At 43.8% G+C, this 24,062-nt stretch overlaps 1 protein-coding gene across 1 annotated transcript in view; it reads right to left on the reverse strand.

The window, feature by feature from the left end:
• Positions 1-1,757: 1,757 nt before the first annotated feature.
• The window catches only part of MYO7B (myosin VIIB), a gene marked incomplete at its 5' end in the record, with an annotated part of 27,865 nt that continues 5,560 nt past the window's right edge, over positions 1,758-24,062 (reverse strand). The window contains 23 exons of the mRNA XM_010132962.1: positions 1,758-1,841; positions 2,612-2,731; positions 3,458-3,541; positions 4,259-4,375; positions 5,201-5,386; positions 5,844-5,950; positions 7,035-7,122; positions 8,014-8,127; positions 8,262-8,367; positions 11,098-11,253; positions 13,192-13,345; positions 13,818-13,975; positions 14,510-14,637; positions 15,365-15,546; positions 16,268-16,437; positions 17,166-17,292; positions 17,387-17,504; positions 18,087-18,254; positions 18,686-18,913; positions 19,416-19,589; positions 20,392-20,511; positions 21,885-22,011; positions 23,587-23,714. Coding sequence (XP_010131264.1) covers positions 1,758-1,841; positions 2,612-2,731; positions 3,458-3,541; positions 4,259-4,375; positions 5,201-5,386; positions 5,844-5,950; positions 7,035-7,122; positions 8,014-8,127; positions 8,262-8,367; positions 11,098-11,253; positions 13,192-13,345; positions 13,818-13,975; positions 14,510-14,637; positions 15,365-15,546; positions 16,268-16,437; positions 17,166-17,292; positions 17,387-17,504; positions 18,087-18,254; positions 18,686-18,913; positions 19,416-19,589; positions 20,392-20,511; positions 21,885-22,011; positions 23,587-23,714 — 3,144 coding nt within the window. The remainder of the gene's footprint in view (positions 1,842-2,611; positions 2,732-3,457; positions 3,542-4,258; positions 4,376-5,200; positions 5,387-5,843; positions 5,951-7,034; positions 7,123-8,013; positions 8,128-8,261; positions 8,368-11,097; positions 11,254-13,191; positions 13,346-13,817; positions 13,976-14,509; positions 14,638-15,364; positions 15,547-16,267; positions 16,438-17,165; positions 17,293-17,386; positions 17,505-18,086; positions 18,255-18,685; positions 18,914-19,415; positions 19,590-20,391; positions 20,512-21,884; positions 22,012-23,586; positions 23,715-24,062) is intronic.

Genomic DNA, 24,062 nt, shown 5'->3' on the forward strand with positions numbered 1-24,062 from the left:
GTGTATATGACGAGTAGCTGGGATGCCATGGTCATTTACAGGCTGTAGTGGATGTTTGGTAGGTTTAGGTTACACGGATCTAGAGCAGTTGTCCAATTTCCTTGTTAAAAAAAGACATGGTGGTTGATTTTCTGTAGTGTTTATTTAAAAACCAGAAACAATACAGTTTGGCTGACAGATTTCTTTTTGTACAGGTGAAGTATTGAATGCTTCTCACTTACAGCCAGTTAGATCAGAGAGAGGATGACAAAAAACTCTTAAGTCATTAGTCTCAAACATTTCCATTGCCAGCAATGGGCATTACAGCAGTAATATCTAATTGCACGCAAAAGGACCAGCTATTCTGACAAGTGTGGCACTCAGATGCACAAAGAGAGTGGAGCTCTTCCCTGCCGCCCATGTGCAAAACTCCCAGTAGCGTTTGAATTTCACACACACACACACACACATCTGAGGGAACAAGAGAACCATTGTGCATACGTTGGCAAATTTGAGAGATCTAGCAGAACTGCTTTTCCAGCCCTGCCAGATCGTGTCTCAAGGAACTTGGTGTAAATGCTTTAAGACATGTCCATGGTTCACTGTGATTAAGGGAGGGCTTGCCATTGAGGAAGGAGTACCTGTCCTCTGATAGGGTAAGCATCCTTTCTAATGTCACAGTGCTTTACGCATGCTAAGCACACTCTGGTTCCTATAGGACTAAAACTGTGTGTTTGCAAAAGTCTGAAAGATGAACCAGTGCTGCATCGAATTTTACCACTCAAAGTGCCTGCTAAACAGGAAACAGAAAAGATGAGGAGAAACTAAAGCTATTATTCTTGTCTCATGAATGAATGTCTGCATAACTCTAAGCTGAGAACACTTTTATAGAGCAGAAAAGTCTCTTTTCAACAGATGTCTGTTAGACTGAGTTGATTCTGATTTGCACTGAATAGCACATCTATAACTTGAAATAGGAACAACTGAGTAAAAGTAATGGACCCAAAATCCAGATAATTTCAGAGTTGTTTATGCTTACTAGAAACTGCCTGGTAGAAAGCAGTTGTTAGTTTCCAAGTGCATTATAAAATGTGGAAGAAAACTGTTTAACCAAGGCAATGGTAAACGAGTAGATAGCCTGCTAATTTAGCAGCTCACATGAATGTCAGTTATGTTCTGACAGTAACTGGCTGTCGTAGTCTGCTGTAACTTGCAGCACGTAACCTAGTGATGGAAGGATGGAAAGCAGCATCTTACCTTTCAAGGCGTCTGTTATCCTACTACTAAAGAGCTTTTCTCTACTCTTAGAATTTCCAATAGGTGGAAGAAATAACATCATCTTTGTTTGTAAAGTCTCACAGAGTTTATGCATTTGCTAAGAGCATTTATGACAAGGGGACATTTTCTTTCCAAAAGGAAGACAAGTGTTAAAATGTGTCTCTTTAAAAATGGAAGAGATTTAGAGTATCAGAAGAGGCTCTCACATTAGAGTTCCTCTGCCTCCTGCCCCTATATTACATGAAAATCCAGCCAAATTTTCTCTAAATCCAAAATCTGGATGGAATTCTTACACTACATCTAAGACAGGTGTTACACATCTCTGAGAGCACATGCTCACTTAAGCTTCATAGTTCAGCAGTTTCATAGTTTCAGCAACATAGTTCATTAAGGGTGAAGACTGAACATCAAGATTAATATTTTTTAAATGGCATTTCTTCTGGGAGATGAAATTACAAGTAGTTTGGCACAGATATAGGTCATGGGCTGTATTTCGGCTCTCAGGCTGGGAGGTTCTTTTGCTTGTTTACAGCATTCATTAGCAGGCGTACATAGGATGTCAACAGGTCATCCATTTTGTAACCCTGTCAGAAAAGAAAAAAGTCTTAAGTCTTTCAAAGAGCTCCAGAAGCAAAAATAACTCTCATTTCCTCCCTGTTTTATCTTCTTCTTAGGTTCTGCCCTACATGAACATATCCTCTTCCAACAGCTATTACTGTTTTGATAATACTTCTATATTCCTCCCTCTGCTCTTCCCTTCATAGATGTACAAAACTTGACAGAGCGTAGCTCTACTGTCTCCTTGTCATTCATTCTATAGACTGACGTTTTGTATTGGGAATCCAAGCTTTTCTGTGAGAGACATTAGCCCTTAAAGGTTTTTACGTTGTGTTTACAAACTTACCTTTAAGTGTCAACATAGTGATGCTTGTTGGAGTCTGTGAACAATCTGAAACCAATTCTTAAAAAGGTGATACCACTCACGGAAAAGTGTAAAACCTTAGAAGGATGGCATTACCGCACAGATGGATGAAACCAAGCAAGGCAAAACCCTCTTAGGTTGGTTGGTGGGTAAGTGCAGTCTTTTCTAAATGCCTCAGATAGAATTTTGAGGTATGGGAAGAATTTGGGACATTACTGTTTTTCCTTGTCTCTGTGGCTTACATCTTTGCATCAGTTGGCAATATATAGCACCGAGCCAGTTCTGAACCACAGTTTTATTGAAATAGCAGTAATGCTTTTTGTATCTGCACTGGTTTTAGCATCTGTTTTGTCACCATAGTTTTGTCGCAATTCTGGATGTAACGGAAAAATTAGGTATTTCTTGTGTATAAGTTGAAAAAAAACTTCTTACCAGAGATGTCTCACATAAGATCCGGTTTCCTCGTACGAGATTCCCTATTGTCATGTGAAAATATGTGCTTCCACTGCTCCAGTTGGAGATTTTATTGAAGGGGTAGACTGTTAAAATATCCTGTAAGGGGGGACAAATGGAAATATAGAACATTTCTCAAATGAAATCAGGCTGTTATGTAAGAAAACCTGTAAAGCCCGAGCATTCTTTTCCTTCCCCACTTCATTTATAAACACGGTGGATCAAGGTAGGTCTTGCATCCAGACTGGTCATATATTGTATTTTAACCAAGCGAGTGAGTCTTAATCAGTCTAATGAGATTTCTTTTCATTAGATATTGATCTTTGTCTTAAAACATATGCCATTATGGTTATGATAATCTAAAATATGCTGGATATTTGTTTTCTTATTAAAAGCAGATGGTGATATTCACAAATGCTTTTGCCTGGGAACTTGGCAAGACCAGAGTGTTTGCGTTAGAGCTGGTATACGCTGTCATTCAACCTGATCTTTCAGACAGCTTGGGTTGCCTGCAAAGCATTTTTCCAAAGCAGGTTCCCTAGTGCATTGTCATCCATCTGCCTGATCTTACCACTTTTCCCAGGCCCATCATGACTACCACTTCTTTTTTCAGAGAAGCTCCACACTTTTTCCTTTCTACTGTAGAAACTGGAAAAAAGTGATTTTAGGCAATAATATTTTCTTCGTGCTTTGGTTTCACACAGAAGATGAATAATGTCACTCTATCCTCTGCTACCATTCAGCGAGATGATCCTGTTGCTGTCCCTAAATTAGCATGGTCGGTTAAATCCTTCCTTGGATAGACTCTTGAGAAGCAACTGTTACCTTTGTCTTCTGATGTATCAGTGAGACTCCTTGCTTGTTGATTGCAATCAGCACGATCTCTGGGAAGTTTGGCTCCGAGGTTTGCTATAAACGAGTAACAGAGCAAGATAAGCAGAAAATGAAGAAATTATCTATATCAGGTGCATAAGTGACTGTTAGCACTGTCCAGTGCTGCTGCTTCTCTTACCAAACAAACACTGAAACAAAGTTCTTCAATACCGTGTAATGGTGGCTAAGAATGACTTTTTTGATGACTGGAGCAACTGCTACATAAAAGCAGAATCAGGCCTGTTATTTCCTAGGCTATCTGATAATAGGCTTAATGGTTGGTTGCAAACCAGTTGAGAGCCTAGCAAGGAGAAATTAAAGGTAGCAAGTGGAAAATGATTGCTGGAGGTATCCACTGCAGAATGAGAGGAGTACAGCTCGGTTCTGAGTAGCCAGAGAGAAGAAGTAGCCAGAGTAGCCAGAGAGAAGATTTGGCAGCATTTTGTTGTGGAGAGCACTGACAAGACAATTAACTATCTACATAACTTAAAAGTCCCCTACTACAACTATTAAATAGTTGTAATATTAGATGTTACAACTGGAACAACAACAGAGACAGTAAGAAATGGGCATAGTTCAGAATGGATAAAGAACCCATCTCCCCACTTTCAAGGAAGTGAGTTTTCCTCGGTAGGTGATGGGAATTCAGCTTTACAATGTATTCTCGCTTACACAGATACAGAAGTATAGTCAGTCCATATCCCCCAGTACTGGTCCACTATCAAAGTAATTCATACAGGCCTTTAAACCTACCTTCACCTCAAAGAAGGCTGATCCAAACGTTGGCCAGCGGTATATCATTTTCAGGAACGCAATCTTGGCCTCATCCACAGTTTTTCCTTCATGTTTACTATATGCTGCAGTAATGCTCTGGTTTGAAAAAAGAATACAAAGCCTGTTCAGTTGGAGACAGGCAGGTTTTCAATGTCCAGCATTAGCACTAAAGACAGCATTGCATTATCACCAAGATCAGTCTTTTGCCCACAGGAGCAGAAGACTGAGAAGGAAAATAGCCTACCATGCCACTGGGCAAGGTGGAGTCAGAGCCTCCCAGTATTCCTTACTAATGAGTTGGGTGAAAGAAGTCCAGGAACCTGAGGGAATGGGTTTCAGGGCAGAGTGGCAATATGGGACGAAACAAATTTCAGAAAGCCGGTGTTCAACACTCACAAACAAATATCACATTTTTTGCTGAAACACGTAGGGTGAATTTTCCCTCTGTATTTGAAAATAGCATCCTGTGTCTTCCTCAGTGGACTAAGTGGTAAGTACCTGCTGAAACTTTTCTTGCTTTTTGGTGGACGAAAGAGCCTTTTGCTGTGAGTAGCGTGCACATGGTGCAAGATCGCCAGACTGTGACATACTTAGGACACATCCTAATTTTCTGTTTCTCTACAAGATTCTCAAATCCCCAGTCCCATCACTGATTTTCCTATCTCTAACTCTTCGTCTGGGCACTGAAAATAGTATCTCCAAGAAAACTGCACATCTCAAATCAGGCCTGCAGATATCTTTCAGAGCTGTGGTAGAGAGGATGCAAAAGCTGGATTGTAAGAAGCAAAATGGCAACATCCCATAGCATCCCTCCACAGTGCTTTCAAAGGCTGTCGAATCCAAAACATAGTGTGGCTCAATGTCTGTCTTCTCTCATAAAGCTCTGTGGAAGTAGTATGATTAATCAAAGCTGAGTCTTACCTTCTTCCACTCATCTGGTGAGATTGCTCGGAGCAGATTGTCTGGCACCAGCTCCTTCAGGATTTTGGGGATGGTTGCCAGCTGTGTGCGATCATTGTTGAAGCGCGCTTTATAAATCAGCCCTGCCAGCAGGACAGCCTCATCCTTGGAACACTTGTGGTAGCCTCTGAGGTACTTCGGCAACTCCTGGAAGAGACCAGCTCTGAATCCAGACAGAATGGGCTGAAGCAAATACTGACTTAGGCCTTCTGAGTCTCTGAGGTCGGGATGTGAGTTTTGCCAAACACAGTCTAAGGACATCTCCAGAACTTTTGACTCCTGGAGGTTCTCTGAATGACCTTTAAAGATCCTTTCCAACCCAAACCATTCTATGATTCTCCATACAATTATGGAGAAATGGGAACAATTAGATAAGGGAGCTGTGCCCCTATATAGCTAAGGTGTGAACACTCAGAAATAAACCTGCTCCTGGGGCTGAGCTGTGCCCTCCAGAGGCATTCCTCTGTGGGCTCTATAATGGAGGCCTTGGTGAGGAAGCTGGAATACTCCAGCAGGTTACTTTCTCAGGAATGTGTCTTGGATCACTGCTGTGATTTCGGGATTGTTGCCTGCTGTTATATTTATGCTTTAGGGAGCTGGTTACCTGGTGGTAATGAAAAATGGTATCAGCTTTCAGGTCCTTCCCAGGAGTTACGTTCAGCCACAGCTTTCTCATGAAGTACACCTTATAAGCCACAGACATAGAAGCCCCTAAGGAAGCAACATCTTGTTAGTGCTCTCTGTATCCCTGTAGAGTTCCATGGTTTTTTAACGGCTTGTGAGTTTCTTCAGCAATGTAATTCTGGTTTTAATAGTAACAAACAAAACTACTAGATGACCAAGGAAGTGATTAGTTGTTGGTTCCTGGACACTGATCATGCAGTGATCTAAGGTGCAGGCTCTTCAGACATGAAGTTGAGGTTGCCTGCAACACGAGTATTTGTTCCTTCTCAGTGCTCCTGACAGCTACCTGGCATTGTGCAGCATACCTGAAGTCTGTTTCACTGATAAAGGTACATTCCCTGATGCCTGTGTTTACAGAAATTAATCGTGATTTAGTGCACCCACATCTTTGTGCTGTGATTTTCAGAGCTCCTAGTAGCTGTGGGGAGAAGAGGGAAGTTAGAAAATCTCAGATACGTAGACAGTGCTTCAGGAATTTAACCTCTACTGTCCTAAAATAAGCAAAGGTCAGGATAAACAAATACGAAATTTGAGTCGAGTTTGATGTAGATTTCAAAATGTATGTTATACATGGGGTGAAGTGCAAAGAAGTGCTGTCGTTAATATTGTTTTATTCTAACAAGTGTTCCCCTGGCAATACAACTTGTGCTTTGGTATCACCAGGTAATAATCTAGACAGCAATTTTCTAACAACCCAAGGAATGGGAGTGACACTGTGTAAAGAACCTATTTATATGTGTTGGCTGATACGTGATCTGGCAATGCATGAGCCCTGGCCTGCGAAGAGGGTCAACCTATCTAACTTGTGTGCATCCAGCTGTGTGTTCTGGATGCAACAGGTCAAAAAAATCTTGGGCATAAATTCAAAATTTTTTGAGATATTTCCCCCCAAAGATGTTCTGGTGTTTCTAATAGCCATTGCCTGGCTGCATCAGGTCACTGGATCTTGCTCTGGGGCAGGCAATAACTGTGTATGTACAAACAAAAATGATATTATTGAGGCTCTGCCACACTTCCCGAGATGGAGTGAATCCTACTGGGTAATTTTGCTGCTTCCCCAGTTCGACACAGCATCTCATGCAGCTTCTTACCATGCTAGCATTCTCCTTACCTTCTTTCCCTGGTTTATTCCTCCTGTTCCAGTCTGTCACCTGCCTTAGTGAGTCGAAGAAGTAGTCTGCTTCATTCTGACTGATCACCTGGAAGAGGCCAAGAAATGAAAGGTGGAAAGGAGGGATTAGCAAATCATATAAAATACTCCCTGTGCCAACATACCCAAGAATCAGACTGAATTTTCTTTCCCTGTTTACAGTGAGAGAGCACAATTGCAGCAGGAAAGACAGAGGCAAGTGGAAAGAATTAGAGCAATAAGAGGAAGAAAGTTCAAATGATTTATATTTAATGTGAGGATTTTTACTGTGTCTTCTGTTGCTTTTTTCTTTCCAGTCTGCTTATTGAATTCAAGCTGCAGATGCCTACCTTATTCTTAGCCATCTCCTCTTTGTAAGATATTGGCACATACCTGGTTCCTCTTTTCAGGAATGCAACACATCAGAGACTCCCTGTGCTTGGCCTCAGTGCTGCTTTTGCCTTGATAACAGTTGCAGAGAGAAGGGACCTCACAGCAAGGCAGCCAGCTCAAGCTTCAGCTCAGGCAAGGCAAGCTTCTGAGAAGCTAGACAGCGATCAACTGGTGCTGGTCAGCCACTGCTCTCCCTAATACTAGTGGGTACTGTACATTTGCAGCACACCTCCTGAGCAAAGCATGAGTGGAAAAGGCCTGAATCCAGCAGTAAGCAACGTGCAGTTTGCTACCAGCCCACGTAGGCAAGAAAGCCCGCGTCTTCACTGCTTGGAACACAGCTTGTGTACCAGTAGACTGATAGAAACTCCACATCTCCACCCAGCCCCTTCAAGAGTAATTGTCAGGTGCTGAAAGTTTGAGTCCAGGTTGTATCCCCTCAGTAAGAAAGAAGCAGTAATGACCTGCTCTGTTGCTTGTCTTCAAATGTGGTTGTTAGGTGGTCTGGTAAATAAGTAAGAGGGGAAGGGGGTAGTCTGGCTACCCTGCCAGAGTTGAGAAGAGTTACCTTGTCTGCAATCTTCACAAAGAGGCTGAAACCTTCCCAGGAGCTCAGCTGCAATTTGGAAGCAATGTTCTGACACAGAGTCCGGATTTTGGTGTTTGTTCCCACATCAAATGTCTATGAGATAACAAGACTCATGTTACACAGAGGAGAAGAAGAAATGAGGACATTGAATGTCTTGAACCTGCTCTTGCATGAACATGTCATGGATGGGAAGATGTTCAAGGCTGGGAAAACAAGTAAGTTCTCACCTGTTCTGTTTCATTGGGGAAGCAAATCTTGTGTGAGATCTTAGTGTTGTTCTGTAAGATGGCCTCGACCTCCACAGGGTGAGGTGCCCACTTCCTGGAGCCGCTCCTGGAAAATGCCACCACCATAAGAGAAATCAGTGCTGGATGTTTAATCTTGGAGGAGCTGCACAACAGTGTTCCATCCAAACAACAGACTCCATCCAAAATGCCAGTACTGTGCAATGGGGCAGGCTCCAACGGACCTCCCCCCCAATGCAAATACAGTGCATTAACAACAAGAAACTCAGGTCTTTTTATCATGTCTGTTAAAGGTCTGTTCTGCTCTGCAAGGAGGTTGCTTGAATAAGGCACTTTCCTAGGCATTACCATTACCCCTTCTATGTATTCAGCAACATCGTTCCTTACTGATTGATAGTGAAGTGTGAAGATAGTGGCTATGAGGAGAAATACATTTTATTTAATTCTTGCATCAGCAAAAAGTAATGCATTCAGGAGGCAGGTACCAGGAAAGTTTGGAGGGCTGCTAGAAGCATTACATTTTATGTAAGAGCTGGCATGTAATCACTGCCTCTAGAGGAGCGCCTCTTGATCCCGGTTCTTTGAATCCCTGTACTTTGAAACTATACCTCAGCGCAGAGCTGCCTTTTAAAGCAAAGGAACTAGCCCTGAAGGCTGAGTCATGCAGAAACCTGGATACAGTTAAAGTGAGGACAAATCCAGCACATTAACTTCAGGGGCTGGTATTTTCCTGCCCTCGGTGGCACAGAGCTGCTGGGAGATTTTGTACACCGTAGCTTATGGGACAAACTCCTCTCTCACAGTGGGCCAGTCTCTTGGGAAGAGAGCTTAGTCTGGCATCCCATTTAGTTGTGTAGATTTGGAATTTTTTTCCATTAAGTAAAGTAGCAGTTCCATTTGGAGAAGGAAAACCTGCGTGTAACTGTGTTGAACAGCATCTGCTTTGGTACTGTGCAGGCCCTGTAAGGAGTCTGGACCTGCCCTACTCGGTCGTCTTTTCCTGGGTTTGCAGCAGACGGAGGCTGTAGGAGACCAAGGAAGTACAGCAGCTTGCTGGAGCACAAGGCCATCTCTCCTTGCAGCTAGGAACTCATTGCCAAGGCAAGCTCTCTTTAACACCCATCAGGGTGCTCACTGGTTCCCTGGCCAGGAGTCTGGGATGAAGCTGTTTATGGAGGAAAAGGGGTACCCAAGGGCTCAGGCTGCCTTCCTTTATTGTAGGTCAGTCCTTTGAGCTGTGCTTTCCCCTTCCAAAGAGAGCAGGTTACTTACAGGGAGATGTTGGACTAGATGATCGTTGTAGGTCCCTTCAAACTGAAATATTCTATTCTATTCTACTCCTGTTGTACTCTGTTCTGTTCAGAGAAGATGTAGGTGCAGCTTTAATCTTAGCAAAAGAAATGCTCTTGGAAAACAACATTTGTCTTTGTTCCTCTTCCCATCCCCCGGGCTCCAGATCTGGGACAGTTTAGCAATTAATTCTTCTCCCAAACAGCCCATTCTGCTTTTCCTTCTCTGTTTCCCCACTCTAACGAAGCTCTGCACAGCTCAACAGGGCTTAGAGCATGAATAGCACATCATATAGGGAGGCAGGAAATTTTCAGCCTTCTCCACAGAAAACACCAATGAATAGCATTCCTCGCCATGCATTTTTCAGCCACTTCAAAGGCGAGTTCAATGTGCAGTGACATTTCCCCAGCAGTGCCAAAACCCGTCCACTGCAAGGGGGACAGCCACTGTGTTAGCCTTCCACTTGAGCCTGACCCCTGCATTCACAGACCAAATGCAGGGCCCAGGGGGCCCCCCGAAGGGGGAAGATGGAGGAGCTGGAGGGAGAAATCATTGGGCAGCTTCCTTACTGAAGAGGTCTGTGGCAGGCAGGTGCTACCGCACAGCAGCACCACAAGGAGAGGGGTTAACCTTGATGCCAAAGTACTGTGTGCTCAGAGTGTCAAGCTGGGTAATTCCAGTGCCTGGAGGCATCTAGGGAAACCTTCCCCCTACAGTTCAGCTGGTCCTTCCTGAAATCCTGGTAGCCCTTCTCTTCTCTCTTGTGTCATATTCCTGACACCAACAAGTCATTCAGAAGCTCAGGAAGCAGTGTGGTTTGGAGGCCTTGTTACTTCAACCCTCGCCAGGACTGGGGTAGTGCCTTGTGGGCTGAGAGGTGCCTCGCTTGAGCAGCCATGTGTCAGGGCTTTGCTCATTTGGGTTTCTTCAAAGAGTAAGAATTGCTTGTGTTGATCCTCTCTTCCCAGCATGGGTCTGTTTGCTTCACCATCAGAAAACCAACAGAGCCACATTAGCACTCTGCAGATGCCAGTGACCTCAGTGGTGCCACTGAGCAAACTGTAGCGTTTTCAGCTGCACATGTGCAGCTCTGTGCTACTGAGATTCAACAGACTAATCCTTGGCCAACTGTAAGGGGGACAAGGACATACTGCCTCACCAAAGGAAAGCAAGGTCAGGACGTTGCCAGTGACAACGCGGGATTTTATTTCAACCTGTATGTCCTTTAGGATTGGGTTTTAAATTTAGCATATTGGTTTGAAATACCCAGCTCTGGGAGCCAAGTGATTATGTGTGATGCTGAACTTTTAAAAATATTGCTAACTGTGACAGAAAAAAAGTGGAACTGTGACACAGACCTCTCTCAGTGGTTCAAAGTCTGTAAGAGAATTAAAAATAATGATAATTTTAAAAAGAAAAGGATGCAAAGAGAGAAAGGAAAGTAGGAGTCTCAGTGTTTTAGCTCATGTGCTTTTTGACACCTGACTCATGGTTTTTGAACACTTTAAGCTGGCTATATGCCATTTACCTCATCACTGTCTGAATCCTCCGACTGCATTCCAGGGCCAGTGTTTCTTTCTGACGCGTCTCCATGAACTTCTGGGCATGTTTCAGCAGTGACTTACTGGGTGGGAACAGGCCAGTACAGAGCCAAAGGAGCTGCCAGCCCTTGGTCACGCTGTACCTGTGAACACAGAGCAAACTGTTCTGCTACAGCCACGTAAAATTCTTGGTTTGACCACACACCGGCTCCAGGGAGGAGAACCACACTCCCATCGTGGTATGTTGTGCCATTCAGCAGAGAGCTGTAAATCAGCAGAGCCTTCACACAGGATCTGGCAGCCTGTTTCTGTGCACCAGCCACAGCCCATATGCAAACACAATGCTAAATCCTGGCTGATAAATGTCATGGCAATTGCAACTCTCATGAATAAACATAAGCTCCAGTTTAACAGTCATCTTGGCAGCAGTGACCCTGGTTCCATCCTCTCGGAAAGCCACTGCAATTTGCTGTTCGAGCCCCTGTCTTTGCGTTGTGCTTTATCAGCTGTTTGTATTCCCCTGCTGTCTGTGCCAGGCAGCTTTGCTCAGGGCACAAGCACTTTGCCTGCAAATTGACTTCCTCCTGCTTGGAAAAATGAGCATGTAGATGGCATTGTGTAATGAGGTAGTTAGAGTTTTTAAACACTCCAGATCAAATCTGTACAATTCTCAGGCAGAAAGCCAGTTCTGCCAGCCGCTAGACCTGTGAAATTTGTCAGCTGAAGCTCTTCTGGCATTGCCCCCTCACGGTAAGAAAAGCTGTGCAGCCAGGAGGTGGTCAGTCATTCTGCCTTCAAAGGCAGGAGCAGAACACACTTCAGCTCTGTCCCAGGGATTGCTCTGAAATGCTAGATGGTGCGAAGTGGTTTTAGTTGGGAGAGTCGGCAGGTCTGCTTTTGAATGAGCACTGGTCTGCTGAATAAAGAGGTGCTGGCTTCTTTATTCCCATTTACTTTTCTGATTTTGCAGATGAAGACACGCTCTTTTAACCCCATTTATACGCTATAGATCAGTGGTGTTTGTGTCTGTGTGAGAGTGGGACACGGTCCACAGTGCAGTAGCCTGGGTAGGATTAAAAATTGGTTGCTCTGGCTGTTCTAACGAAATATATAGAAATAGGCACCTTTCAAGCATTGTGTTTTCCACATCGTTGATCCCTCTCAAAGCAGTGAGTGACCCACAGGACTAAATTGGGAGAGTAAATCAGGCATGGCACTGGCACCATGGTTACAAACTATGTGTTAAATAGCCTGTAAGATCTATGACATGGAAGGAAATTTACCATTTGATAGTTACATGGTAGAAGTTCCACTAAGTTTATTATTTGTGGACCAGTAAGTAGGAAAATAAACAAATGGCATCTCCTTCTCTAACTTTTGCAGTGACATAATGCAGCTAGAAGCAGACAAACCATTTTGTTACTAATTAGTATTATTTTAAGCTGCTTTTTGCAGTTCAGTTCCCCTGGAAGTAGGTCAAATTATCAATTTATGAGTGGGAAAGAAAACCTCACCCTGTTTCAGATTTATGCATGAGGAGGGGCCTGTGTAACCAATCTCTTCTGCAAGGCAGTTTTGTGACCTAATTAATATAACTACTCAGAAGTATTCACTGGTGGTGAACTATGTGCTGATAGAAGGGAAATACTGTCACTGGGAAACTTCAAGCAAATGGAGGGCTGGCAGAGCAGTCGCTGAAAGCCTGCAAAACTCTAAGCAGTGCCGTATTTTCTCCACAGACTGCCTTGGGAATAAGAGGGCTGCAGGAACACCTTGCCCACCTCATACCACACTGCATGAGATGAACGTTGAGTGCTGATGGGAGCAAAGCAGCAGCTCAAGGGAGTCAAGTAATGGTCGTGCTCTATAGCCTCACTGCCAGTCAGAGGTCCTGAGCACTCCACAACGGTGAGCCCCACAGTACTGCCTGGGCACAGGGGGAAGGAAAGGTGTCGCTCCAACATTTGTCCATCCTTCTCCTCTGCCCCTGCCCCATCACAAGTGTGGTGTGGATTCCTGATCACCACCTGCACTTGAGCCCTGGCTCTGCAGAAGCAGGGTGTTGGCACCCAGGTGAGTACCTGTTTCTGTTCTCAGTCAGTTGCTTCATAATCTGACAGTAAATCTCATCCCGCAGGACCTCCTCCTGGATAGCTGCTACAAATATCTGGTCAGTGACTTCCACAGAGGAGTGTACCTGTTTGGAGGGATAGTCTCCCATGAATTTCATGATGGGTGAATGTGCTGTTAGGGACAAAAGCAGGCCAGTTTTGGAAGGTAAATGGTCTCACTTGGATCCTAACACGTTAGTGACTCTCTTGATGTCTCAGTGGCAAATACTGGGAAGAGGGTATGGAACGTATTCCCTGCCTGTCTCCCATCCCCTTTTCCTGTGCAGCAGCCATTGCTTGGCTGTGATTTGTACTGTATTAGCTGCTTTATCTGGGCATATGCAGTAAATCTCGCTCACTCCTAAAGGCACATTCTCAGTTAAGTGAGCCATCAGGAGCTGTGGAGCACTGGGATGGAATAGGAACCTTTCCTCTGTGGCGAAGGGGAACAGAGTTGATAGCCCTCACCTTGATGTAAGTGTATCCTCTGTAATGTGGATGTGGTATTATCTCAATGGAAGTGAGTTTATTGGTGGTAGCTAGCTATTCCTTCCCCTGAGTGTTCTCAGGTCCCAAAGAGAAGAGTGAAAGGATATCAGTGAAGGCCTGACAGGCCAAATCCCGAAGATCAGGGTCTGTGCATGCCCTCTTCAGCAGTGGCTGTTTCAAGGGCTCCTTAGAGTGTGCCCACAGGTGACTGCGCCCACGGGATTTCTGAAGAACAGCTTTGCTGATGGATTCCTTCTCAGGAGTCCTGCATGAAGACAAAATTAACTGGATCAGTATTACTATGATCATAGGAGGTCATTATCACAAAGACTTATCTCTAGGCAGGTTCTTTCCCAAGACAGTGATCTCCTGTCTCCTTTGGTTATGCAGTTGAACAAGAACAGGAAAATGTAGTTTCTTGTAGTTCTAGAAGGAAGAAGCCTTGCGAAAAGAAGAGAATTTGTGGAAGACTATTTTTTCCCTTACTCTCTGAGGCCTGAGATGCTGTGTAACCACACTCGCTTATAAGTGCTGAAGAAGAGGTGGGAAGTAAGAATAGGGCCTGATGGAAAGAAGGAAGTCCAGCTGGAGTTCTGACTTTCCCTTTGCATTTCTGCAGACAAGATAACAAGTAGGCCATGTACCAGAATTTCTGTATGTCCAGAGTCACACTTAATTACAGGGAACGAAGAGAAGAAACCCAATCAGAAATGGGAGATGCTGTTACATCCTAGGCATTAAGGATCACTGAAGATCAACAAGAACTTCCCTAGGGTGCACACTACACAGACAGCTTCACCTGAAGTGTTCATAGGAGAACTCTTCCAAGGTGTAAGGCTTCACTTTGACATCCTCTTCATCAAGTTCTTCCATGAAGGAATTCTGTGAAGATGTCCTCCTCTGGTCTGGAGACATCATCAGCAAACTCTGGAATGACACAGCCACATAGAGATGACACATGGACACAGTTCTCTGTACAGATTGTCAGACGTTACTCAGCATATATGTGCAGGTGGCATATACTGAACTTGTGTGCTCTATTGCAAGAGATCTTCTGTCCCCTAAGCAGCATCTTTAGAGACTCAGGAAAGATTTGGGAATGGTCAACTCAAGGAATCAATTTCCATAGACCCAGCAGTAGTGGCCATCAAAATGTGTGTGATTATCCAAAGCACAACACTTTTTAAAAATGCACCTGCTTATCACTAGAGTGTTTTTCCCTGGCTTTTTCAGCTTTTTACCCATTAGTGCAGTATCTAATATACTGAATCTCCAAAGCTGAAGACAAAGTTGTTAGCAGAGTGATCAGTGGGAAACCTTGACTCCCTCAAAGAGTATGCTCTTTTAAAGTAATCTGCTGCACTTGGAGCTTCCCTTGAGATGTAGTGTATGATCTCCCATTCTAGGCACTGAAATCCTCAGTAGCAAACAGACCCTCTTTTTGGAGTCATTTCTTTTGTGCTACTGCGGGTTTGGGCTAGGTTCAATTTTGTTTCCAGATGACAGAATGAAATGCTTTGCTTCAATGGGAGGTATAGAACTTGTCTGACTTGAGAGGAACAATTATTTTCCAGTTATAAATTTAATCATATTTAACACTGTTATTATCATTTATCTTCCAGTCTCTTCAAAGAGAGTGCTCAGCTTTTCTTACCAGAACTTGACTAGAGGGTTTTGTGAGAGAAGGAATGATGTAGATCTCTTCCAAAAATACATTCCCTGTTTTGCCTGTCCTTTCATTCTGGGCGTAGATCCAGCTAGAGTTTGCATCCAGCCTTTTGTCTTCAGTGAGGATTAGCAAGTCTCCCTTCTTGAAGGACAGGATGGCAGGGTCCTCTGGAAAACAGAATCAGGGAGTACTGTTCAGGCTCGACAATCCAAGATAATGCAAAGGGATTGCAATGTGAAAGACAAGGGAATTGTATTTTCAAGGCCTGGATTCAATTAGCAATAGAAAGTAATTTGTGTAAATAGGGCTAATTATCCAGTAACACTTCAGAGAAATCACTTAGATTTCCTTGGACAGCCTGATTTTGATCCACTGAGGACAATGGCAAAAATCCATTTGATTCAAATGGATGCTGACTCTGTGTCTAGAACTAGCAGCAAAGAAGAGAAAGAAGCTCAGTGGTTTTAAGTAGGTGAACTTAATGTTTACGTTTCAACCCCCTCTTGTCTGTCCCAGCCAACTATATTCCACAGAAAATTCCAGTTCACCACCTCTGTGAAATTTTTCTGGACAGTATTTCTAGGGAGCCCAGATCCAGCTTCCTACTCTAAGCAGGCTGAGCTGTTGGACACACAAAGAAGGAGAAGGAGAAGTAGAAGAAGTAGAAGAGGTAGTAGTAGTAGAAGAGGAAGGAAAGGTAATTTGTATGCAGAGGTATTGAATCACATTGCCTTAGGCTCTGTGTTGCTGTGCTGATGACTATGCACCCCTCCTGGAGCAAAGGGACTCTGCTGAAGTTCTCCCTCTTCTCTTTGGACCCTTTCAAACAAGCGCTGTGGGTTCTCTCAGGATTTCTCGCCTACTCTGCAGAAAAGTTGTAAGACTTACCTTGGGATTTTTTCTCATGCATGGCCACAGCAAATGGTGATCTCTTCTTCAGTCCTTCCAGGAACATGACCACCAGTTCAGCAATGACCACGCTGTTTACAGATGTCAGGACAAACTCCTCGGCGCGAAGTGTGATGAGAGTGCAACTCTGTCCAAATGACTTCACTGCCCTATGTGTTATTGAACATAGTTTTGTTATCAGAGCATCTGAAAAACTTACAGACCTCTCTGCAATCACAGCCAAGGCACGCACTTACACCTCCTTGCAGTGAGTATTGGTAGTTCTTAATATGCCTTCTCATGAGTCGGTAGGTGTGAAGGACTGAAGTGGTTCAGGTTCACTCTGGGCTCCATGTTTTGTAAAATGTGCTTCATTATAAACAAAAGAACATCCTTCTTTTGGAGTAAGTGGGCAACTAATTTAGTCTGTGACAGTCCTCACAGAGGTATTTTTTGTGTATGTAAGCTCCTATTCTCTGAGCAGTCTGATGCAAGGATGCATGCATTGACCCTCTTTCCCTCAGTTAACCTGTTCACATCCATCACATCTGAGAAGTGTACAAACTCCCAGCAGGCATAACAGACTGTTATGTCAGTTATTTGGGCCATTCTTGTCTTGATGCGTGTCTGTGCTTCCTTGCACCTTTCTGACTGAGCAGGATCATCTTTCCTTCCAGTAGCTGGAAAGATTCAGCCATTTCAGTATTTCCATTAGAGGTTTGTCAGAACTTGTCCCTTTCCGTTTTCCAGACCTAGGCTAAACCACCTTTCCAGTCTCAGGTCAAATCATCCAGGGGGACAGCAGAGAAAGTACAGAGAAAGTCCTCCTACATGGAAGACCCTTTCCGAGTACGGGCAGAGATGCCTTCTTCAGATCTTGTCTTTCTGGAGCACTCACCTGTTGGTGTGGATGCCAGTTATCTCTGGGAAGGTCAGCTCAAGGAGCCGCTTTTCTGACTCATCCAAAAAGCAGATACCTTTCCAATTTACAGCAACGATAAAGTGGTTCTTGGGCAGGCTGGGACCTGAAAATGCAGCAAAAAACTCCTTATCAATGCTATACAAGTCTTCCTCTATTGATCTTATATGGGTCCTCCACTCCCAGGCTTCCAGTATTACCTGAAAACTTAGTGACTTCAAAGAATCGGGAAAAAAGCAAAGGCCACTGAAGGCGAGCAAAATCTACAAGTTGTTCCTTCACAGTCTGATGGGACAGACGATCCTGTGTGTATGGAGCCTGCAATACAAAAAGATATCCAAGGTTTTCTCAGTAAAATCTGGTTTGCGTGATCTGCCGACAACAAAGAACAGGCCTCATCCCAGAGGTTCCCAACAGCTTTCTGCTGTCACTGGTGTGAAGGGTGGGTGGAGAAAGCCTCCAGGCACCCAAGTCATATGCAGCTGAGGCTGCCCACAGGCATATGTGTCCCAGATTTTCCCCAAATATCCACCGACTGATCTAATTAGAGTCTAACACACTTTGGGTGTCATGGAAATAACTCAGGTAATAGATTTCCAGATCAAAACCAGTATTCCATCCCATCCTGACTCAGTGTCGGATTGGAGATAGATTAAAAAAACCTTAAAAGATACGCTATTCAGAGATGTAAATATGCTATTTTCATTCTGCCCACCCCATTTAGCCCTATATGGAAGAGGGAATGAAAGGTTCTTTGCTCCCCCAGCCCTAATTAACTATTTGGGATATGCAAACAGAGATGTTTTTCCTTCTTCCCCCAACAGACTATTCATAAAAGGAAATGGTGAAAGAAGCAGAAGCTGGTGCTTGAGTGGTTACCCAGCAGTGCCAGACTCTTACCTTAGCATGTGCATAGGTTATAAGGCTCACCCACTTTTCCAGGGGCTTGGACTTCAGCTGTTTCACTGGGATGCAGTCATGGAGCACCTTCTGCACAAGTTCATTGCGGATGGAATCTCCAAATTGGATGTAACAATATTTCGCACCTATCTCCACCAAATCCTCCTCCTGAAACAATGAATCCATTAAAAGAGGCCTAGAAAGATGTCACAAAGTCCAGATAGCCTTGTTCAACCTTGAAGCCAGTTTAGGAATGGAGTTTTCTCCATTCTTGTCTGGATAACTCTTGACATTCCTCCAGCACAGAGAGATGAACATCACACAATCATAGCATCAAAGAAATTATGAGCAAAGATATTTTAAAAGGATCCCTTTGGACATACTTTCAGCTGTCACATGAACTGAAAGTTGCGGAAAAAAAAAGTATTAATTATAGCTGCTAGTGTGACAGTTGGTACAGTCACCTGGTCAGGAAGTGGTCAGTAAAGAAGGGAAGGGTTATTCACAGACACTAGAAACTTCATTCATCTTCCTGCTTTCTAATGTAGGAAATGTTAATAGAGTTTTGTCTCTTTAGGAGGATGAATAAGGAGACCCACCTTCTCACAACGGTACTCTCCAAACCGGACGCCTCGAATGACTTGGTGGTAAATGAGATCAGTGCTGATAGGGTCCTCCTGGGAGTTGTGCCAGGGGGTGAAGATTTCCTTCCGGAAGTAGAGCCGCCAGGGTGCATGCCGTTCATGCGTGCCCTGCTCCTTCACTAGCTGTTCACACTGAGAAATGGCATCCAGGACATGATCTCGTCCCCCACCCAGTGACCAGACCTACATCAAAGAGACACTGCATTTAGTGGCATGCCTGCTTTGGATCTGAGCGAAGGACAACAAGCCCAAAGCTCCTGGTCTCCTGACAGCAAGAAAAGCTCTGAGAAGGTAAGCAGATGGATGTACAAGTTGTACTTTGGTAAATGTGTGTATTTTTATGCACAGGGATGGCATTGGGAAAAGTAAGTTGGAAGTTAAGACTTCCAGTAGCACTGGTTTGGAATCTTCTGTTTGTCTCCTCGTAGTTTGCTTATCCTCTGTATATCCCCTTAAACACACATGCAAGTGTTGCTGTAATCTAAACAAAAATGCCATCTTTTAATTAATTTCTTTGCTATTGATGCTTGAATTTTTGGCAATTTTAGGTATTGATGCTTTGTTTGAGTGTAGTAATGGGATGGGTGCTTCCAAAAGTCAGAGGGAGTCCTCGGTGAGGCTAGGTGGACAGCAGCAACTCCACAGAAAGAGAAGGAAGCTTTCAGTCTATTTTTCTACCCTTTACCTTATCAAAAACAGCGATGTAGAGTGAAAAACCAAACACATCCTTCAGTTTGATTTTATCTGCTATGAACTGGCAGATCTCTTTGGCAATGGAAGCAGAGTCTGCAGGGACAGTGAGGCTTTGGCCATTCATCAGGGTGACATTAAACATAATGGGTTTCTTCTGCTTTGTTGCCTGCAAGTCAGAGTTAAATGAGAGAAAGAAATTATAGACAAACCTTACTTTTCTGTGAAGGATGAAGGTGGCATTTAGATTTAAGAGCTCCAAACATTGTACACCCTAGTCAACAATCTTAAAGTGAATCTCCAACATGCAGTTTCTTCAAAGCATGGTCATCTTAAATATAAATTATATCCCTGGAGCAGCACCGGACTCAAGTTCTCTGCTCCCCACAGGCCAGGGGAGCTGATTATCACATAACAGTGAGGACCGATAGACTTTTCATGAGCCTTGTTTGGCTTGATGACTTTTGGGTACCGTCTTTCACACATCAGTGTAAAGATGACCCGCAGCATGTACTTCTCCCAGGGAGAGGTGTGTTAGGCAATAGGGCCACTCAGATTTAGGAATTAATTGAACCGAGGCCTTCACTTGAAGGGGGCCTATGTGTGTGTGCATGTGCATGTGACTTCTAATTACAAGGGCGCCATTTAAAGGAAGGGGGAGGGTGATACAGACCTGTTATGCACACTTCCTCCCTCCATTTTAAAAGCATAAAATCCTGCTCAGTTCTTTCCCCCAGTGATGGTAAAAGCTTCCCTCAGGAGGTGGTTCTGGCCTGTGGCTCCTGAGTGGGTGGAGGTATCTCTCTGCAAATCATGTGTTGCAGCTTTTAACTTACAACCACCGCTGGATTTTAGCTATATAGCCAGGCACCTGGCATAATGGTTAGGAAGACCTGTTAGCACAGGTTAGTAAACACAATCCAGTATAAAAAGACACAGATCAATATAATTAAGCAAACTGGAGTTGCTACCTGAAGTTCCAGCCAGCTTGGAGGTTCGCTTCGTGCTCCGTTGACATAAGTACGTCTCAGACGTTCAGCGCAATATGGTGCATAGCCTGTGGGCCCATGGTGGATGAAATTCAACAGGTACTATATGCACAGAGCATAAGGAAGAGTTAGGAAGCACTAACCCTCATAAAACATTACAAACCTGCTGTAGCTGGTATAGTAATCAGTTAGTTTACGGTTCACCACGAAGTATTAAAGGTAGGGTGGAATTAGTGTTTTGAAAAAGCATGTCTGAGATACCAAGTTTTTTCTCATTCTGCAGAGCTTTCAGTCTAAAGAGGAAGATTTGTGTCAGTCTATTCACCATGTTTGACTATACAATAAAAACTAAACAATGGAGATTTTATTCTTGTGATTAGAACAAGAGCTAGCATTTCTAATTGAAAATTTTGAAGTCTTGTGACATTCTGTATGAACAAAAGTGCTGGGGAGAGAGCTACTGGCAGGTTAGGAGTGATTATGATGACTACTTTTAGTTTTACTGAGTTCTCTGGCAATATCAATAGTTGAAGTTCATGATTAAGATTGGACATTGGAAGAGAAGGATTGGATAAACAGCTTTTGGAGATTGTGTGGCTCTGGTATCTTGGATGACATGGTGTAAGCATGGACTTGTGTTCAGATCCTATATTTAGCACAAGCATGGGTCAGTCACCTGGAAATTTGAATGATTAAGAATATTCCTAAAGATAGGCTACAGTTATGTCTTTCCTGGATTCTGCATGGTTCACAGTCTTTGGATGAAGACTGGTGTCAAAACATGTCTATGGCTTGTGCCTGGTTTGTTCCACGTAGTGTCTGTTTAACAGCATTTATGACTAGATTAATCATTAGAGCTGGGGTGTCAATAAAGCAAGGCTGGAGATTCAGGCATATCTAGGGATTCTGTTTGCTTCTAAGATCTAAGAGGAAGGCTGATGTCAAATTGGAGCCACAGGTCATTGGTTTTTTTCCTGTGGTGAAGTGGATTTGTCATCTGTGTAAATTTGGAAATTAATGAATGATGAAAAAGTCCGAATCTCTATTGGACTGTGTAGGGCGTGGAGATGTAGGTAATAACTGGTAAAATTTGAGAGGTGATTTTATACTGGCTCCTGAGTATATTTAATCATGAGGATTGTAACCAGAGACACGTTTTAAATGTTGGAAAGGCAAAACTGGAGAGGTTAAAATCTGTCAGATTCTTTGCAGATTACCGATCTAAAATATGGCCTGTGATCAACAACAGAATCAAACTTGTATGACACATGATGAAAAAGGATTAAATGTGAGTACAGCAATCATTTATTCAAATTCCCAGATAAGCATATGAGATAATTTCTGCCAAAATCACAGCACGAGCTGCAATGGCAGCTGAACAGTTCATGTGGCTATTTGTATCAAAACATCAAACCACACAAGAAACCCCATCAGCTAAGGCACGAAAGCTGCTGTAGGAAAGGTTAGTAAAGTACCTTCACAAATGTGTCCGAAGGAGGAAAACAACCAAGGCAAAGTGACAGAAGGATCCAGCCTCGAGCATAGCTGCTCCTGCTGTTGTTTTCAGTGAGTTGTTTGCAAATCTGGCAATAAATCTCATCTCTGTAATAAAACATGTGAAAGCAACAGATAATGATTCACTGTGCGAACTGTCTTTGGCTATGTTTCCACTGCAAGCCTGGCATGACTGCAGCATGATGAAGTAGATCTGAACTAGTTTTAACCATGTTAGTTCAGAGACCACCTGTAATGTACCACAGGAAATAACAGTGTCATTGGCTTCAGCAGGCAAAGGCTCAAGGTATGCTTCATGCCCTTTGCCACCCCTTGTTACTCTACAGTTGAAGTGCTGTCCCATGGTGGATTACCCCCTGTGACAAGCAGGGGGACTGTGCACGGATAACACTCCCAGGTCATCCAGCTGTGAAATGGCATTGCTGTTCCTCCACATGTGAAACTTCCTCTAAGCTCTCTACAGTATATGGCTTGTATCCCATGGCTCTTGTCTGTCTGCTCATGTATGGATTTGGGGATAAGGATAGGGGGACACCCTGCTTAATTTAATATTTGTAGTAAACCTGGAGTGAGTCCTTGGGCAGAAACGGAGGAGAAGTCACTTCAGAGTGAGCTGCTGAAAATGCAGGTTGCCTGCAGCAAGGACATATGGGAAACAGATGTAAGAATCTGCGTACAGACAAAACTGCTATTTAAAAACAATTTAAACTTTTCTGGAGGCATGGAACACACATTCAGCAAGTCTGACGTGGGAGGACACAAGGTGGATGAGTTTTTTGATCCCAGCTAGGACTTACAATGAAACACAGACAGAGGGAGCAGATACTTGGCCTCTGGCTGTTATGATGCATTGATTGAAGGCAGTTTTAACCAGCTGAGGATCTGCTTCAGGGAGCATCTTGACTGAAACAAAGCAACTGTGTAGAGAGGAATGCAACCCATGACCGAGGTCAAGGCAGGGACTGTGACTATGGGCCTACTTTTCATACAGGAAAGTGTTACATAAGCTGAAAAGGGCTAAAATGGAGGAGAGAATTCATGGGGTCAGGTCAGAACCAACTAGCTTCCGTCTTATCGTCGTACCGTGCTTGACCTAAGGTCCAGCGTCACACCACTTGTGAGTAGGATTTCTTCTTCTAGTGGCTGATATATTCTGCAAGCCAGACCTTCAACCGACTCTGATCTGGGGACATTGCTTGAGGACTGAACAACAGCCTACTGGGAAGCTGAGGTTATGAACACCTCTCACATACCTAGTGTACCTTAACTCCCTATTTCTTACACTCCTGAGTGTTTTTTCTCCCTCATACTAGGGCTCTGTTCCACCTTCAGGTGTTCCTGGGTTACAGCCCCATTGTGTATCTGTGGGGCATTCAGAAAGCCACACAGTAGAGGCAGCTGCTCCAAACTACAACACCAGAAAAGGCAGTAGGATAGTCATTCTCTGTCCCCTCTGATACAGATGAACCATCCTCAGAAGAGGTGTATAGCCTGCAGTCCCAGTGCCACGTGACTAGCTTGGGCTTTCAGTCAGGAATCCCCAGAGATAAATGTGAGACCTTTCCAGCATTTGGAAAATGTCTCAGGACTGTGAAAAGGGGATGGTGGATTTTCTTGATATAATGGGTGCCTGGTCCTTGAAAGGAGGTGCAAACTTCCTACCTGATGGCTGGACGCAGAATTGCATTGCCAATGATGAAGTGCACTTTTTCTAGGTTGGACATAGGTCTCTCAGTGATTGAGCTGTCCTCTTGGAAAGCCTCTTCTCCACTTCTCAGCTGGTCTGTCACCTGAAATAGCCAAGCAGAACCCCAGAGTGCTCTGGAAACCTCCCCTCTTACCAGGCAGCAATCTCAAAAATGAGAGACATTCCTTCTCTAACTTTCTGGCTAAAACTCTTTCGGGTCAGTGCAGGAGCAGTTAGGAACAGGCCATATTTCCCCCTTTCCTCTCAAGTTAACTCCTAACATGCTGTGTAATAGCACTATTACTGGCTAGGAGAACTTTCCTGTACTATCCCATACAGCTCTAAGCACATGGTGATTATCAGTTGTCTTTGGGCTTTGTGCAAACTGTGCTGTAACAAAAATTCTCACTAGTAAATTGTTCCCTGTGTTCAGGGGTCACTCTTCAGCAGG

Source organism: Buceros rhinoceros, unplaced genomic scaffold (genome assembly GCF_000710305.1).
Source record: "Buceros rhinoceros silvestris isolate BGI_N320 unplaced genomic scaffold, ASM71030v1 scaffold16463, whole genome shotgun sequence".
In the NCBI taxonomy this organism is placed as follows: domain Eukaryota; kingdom Metazoa; phylum Chordata; class Aves; order Bucerotiformes; family Bucerotidae; genus Buceros; species Buceros rhinoceros.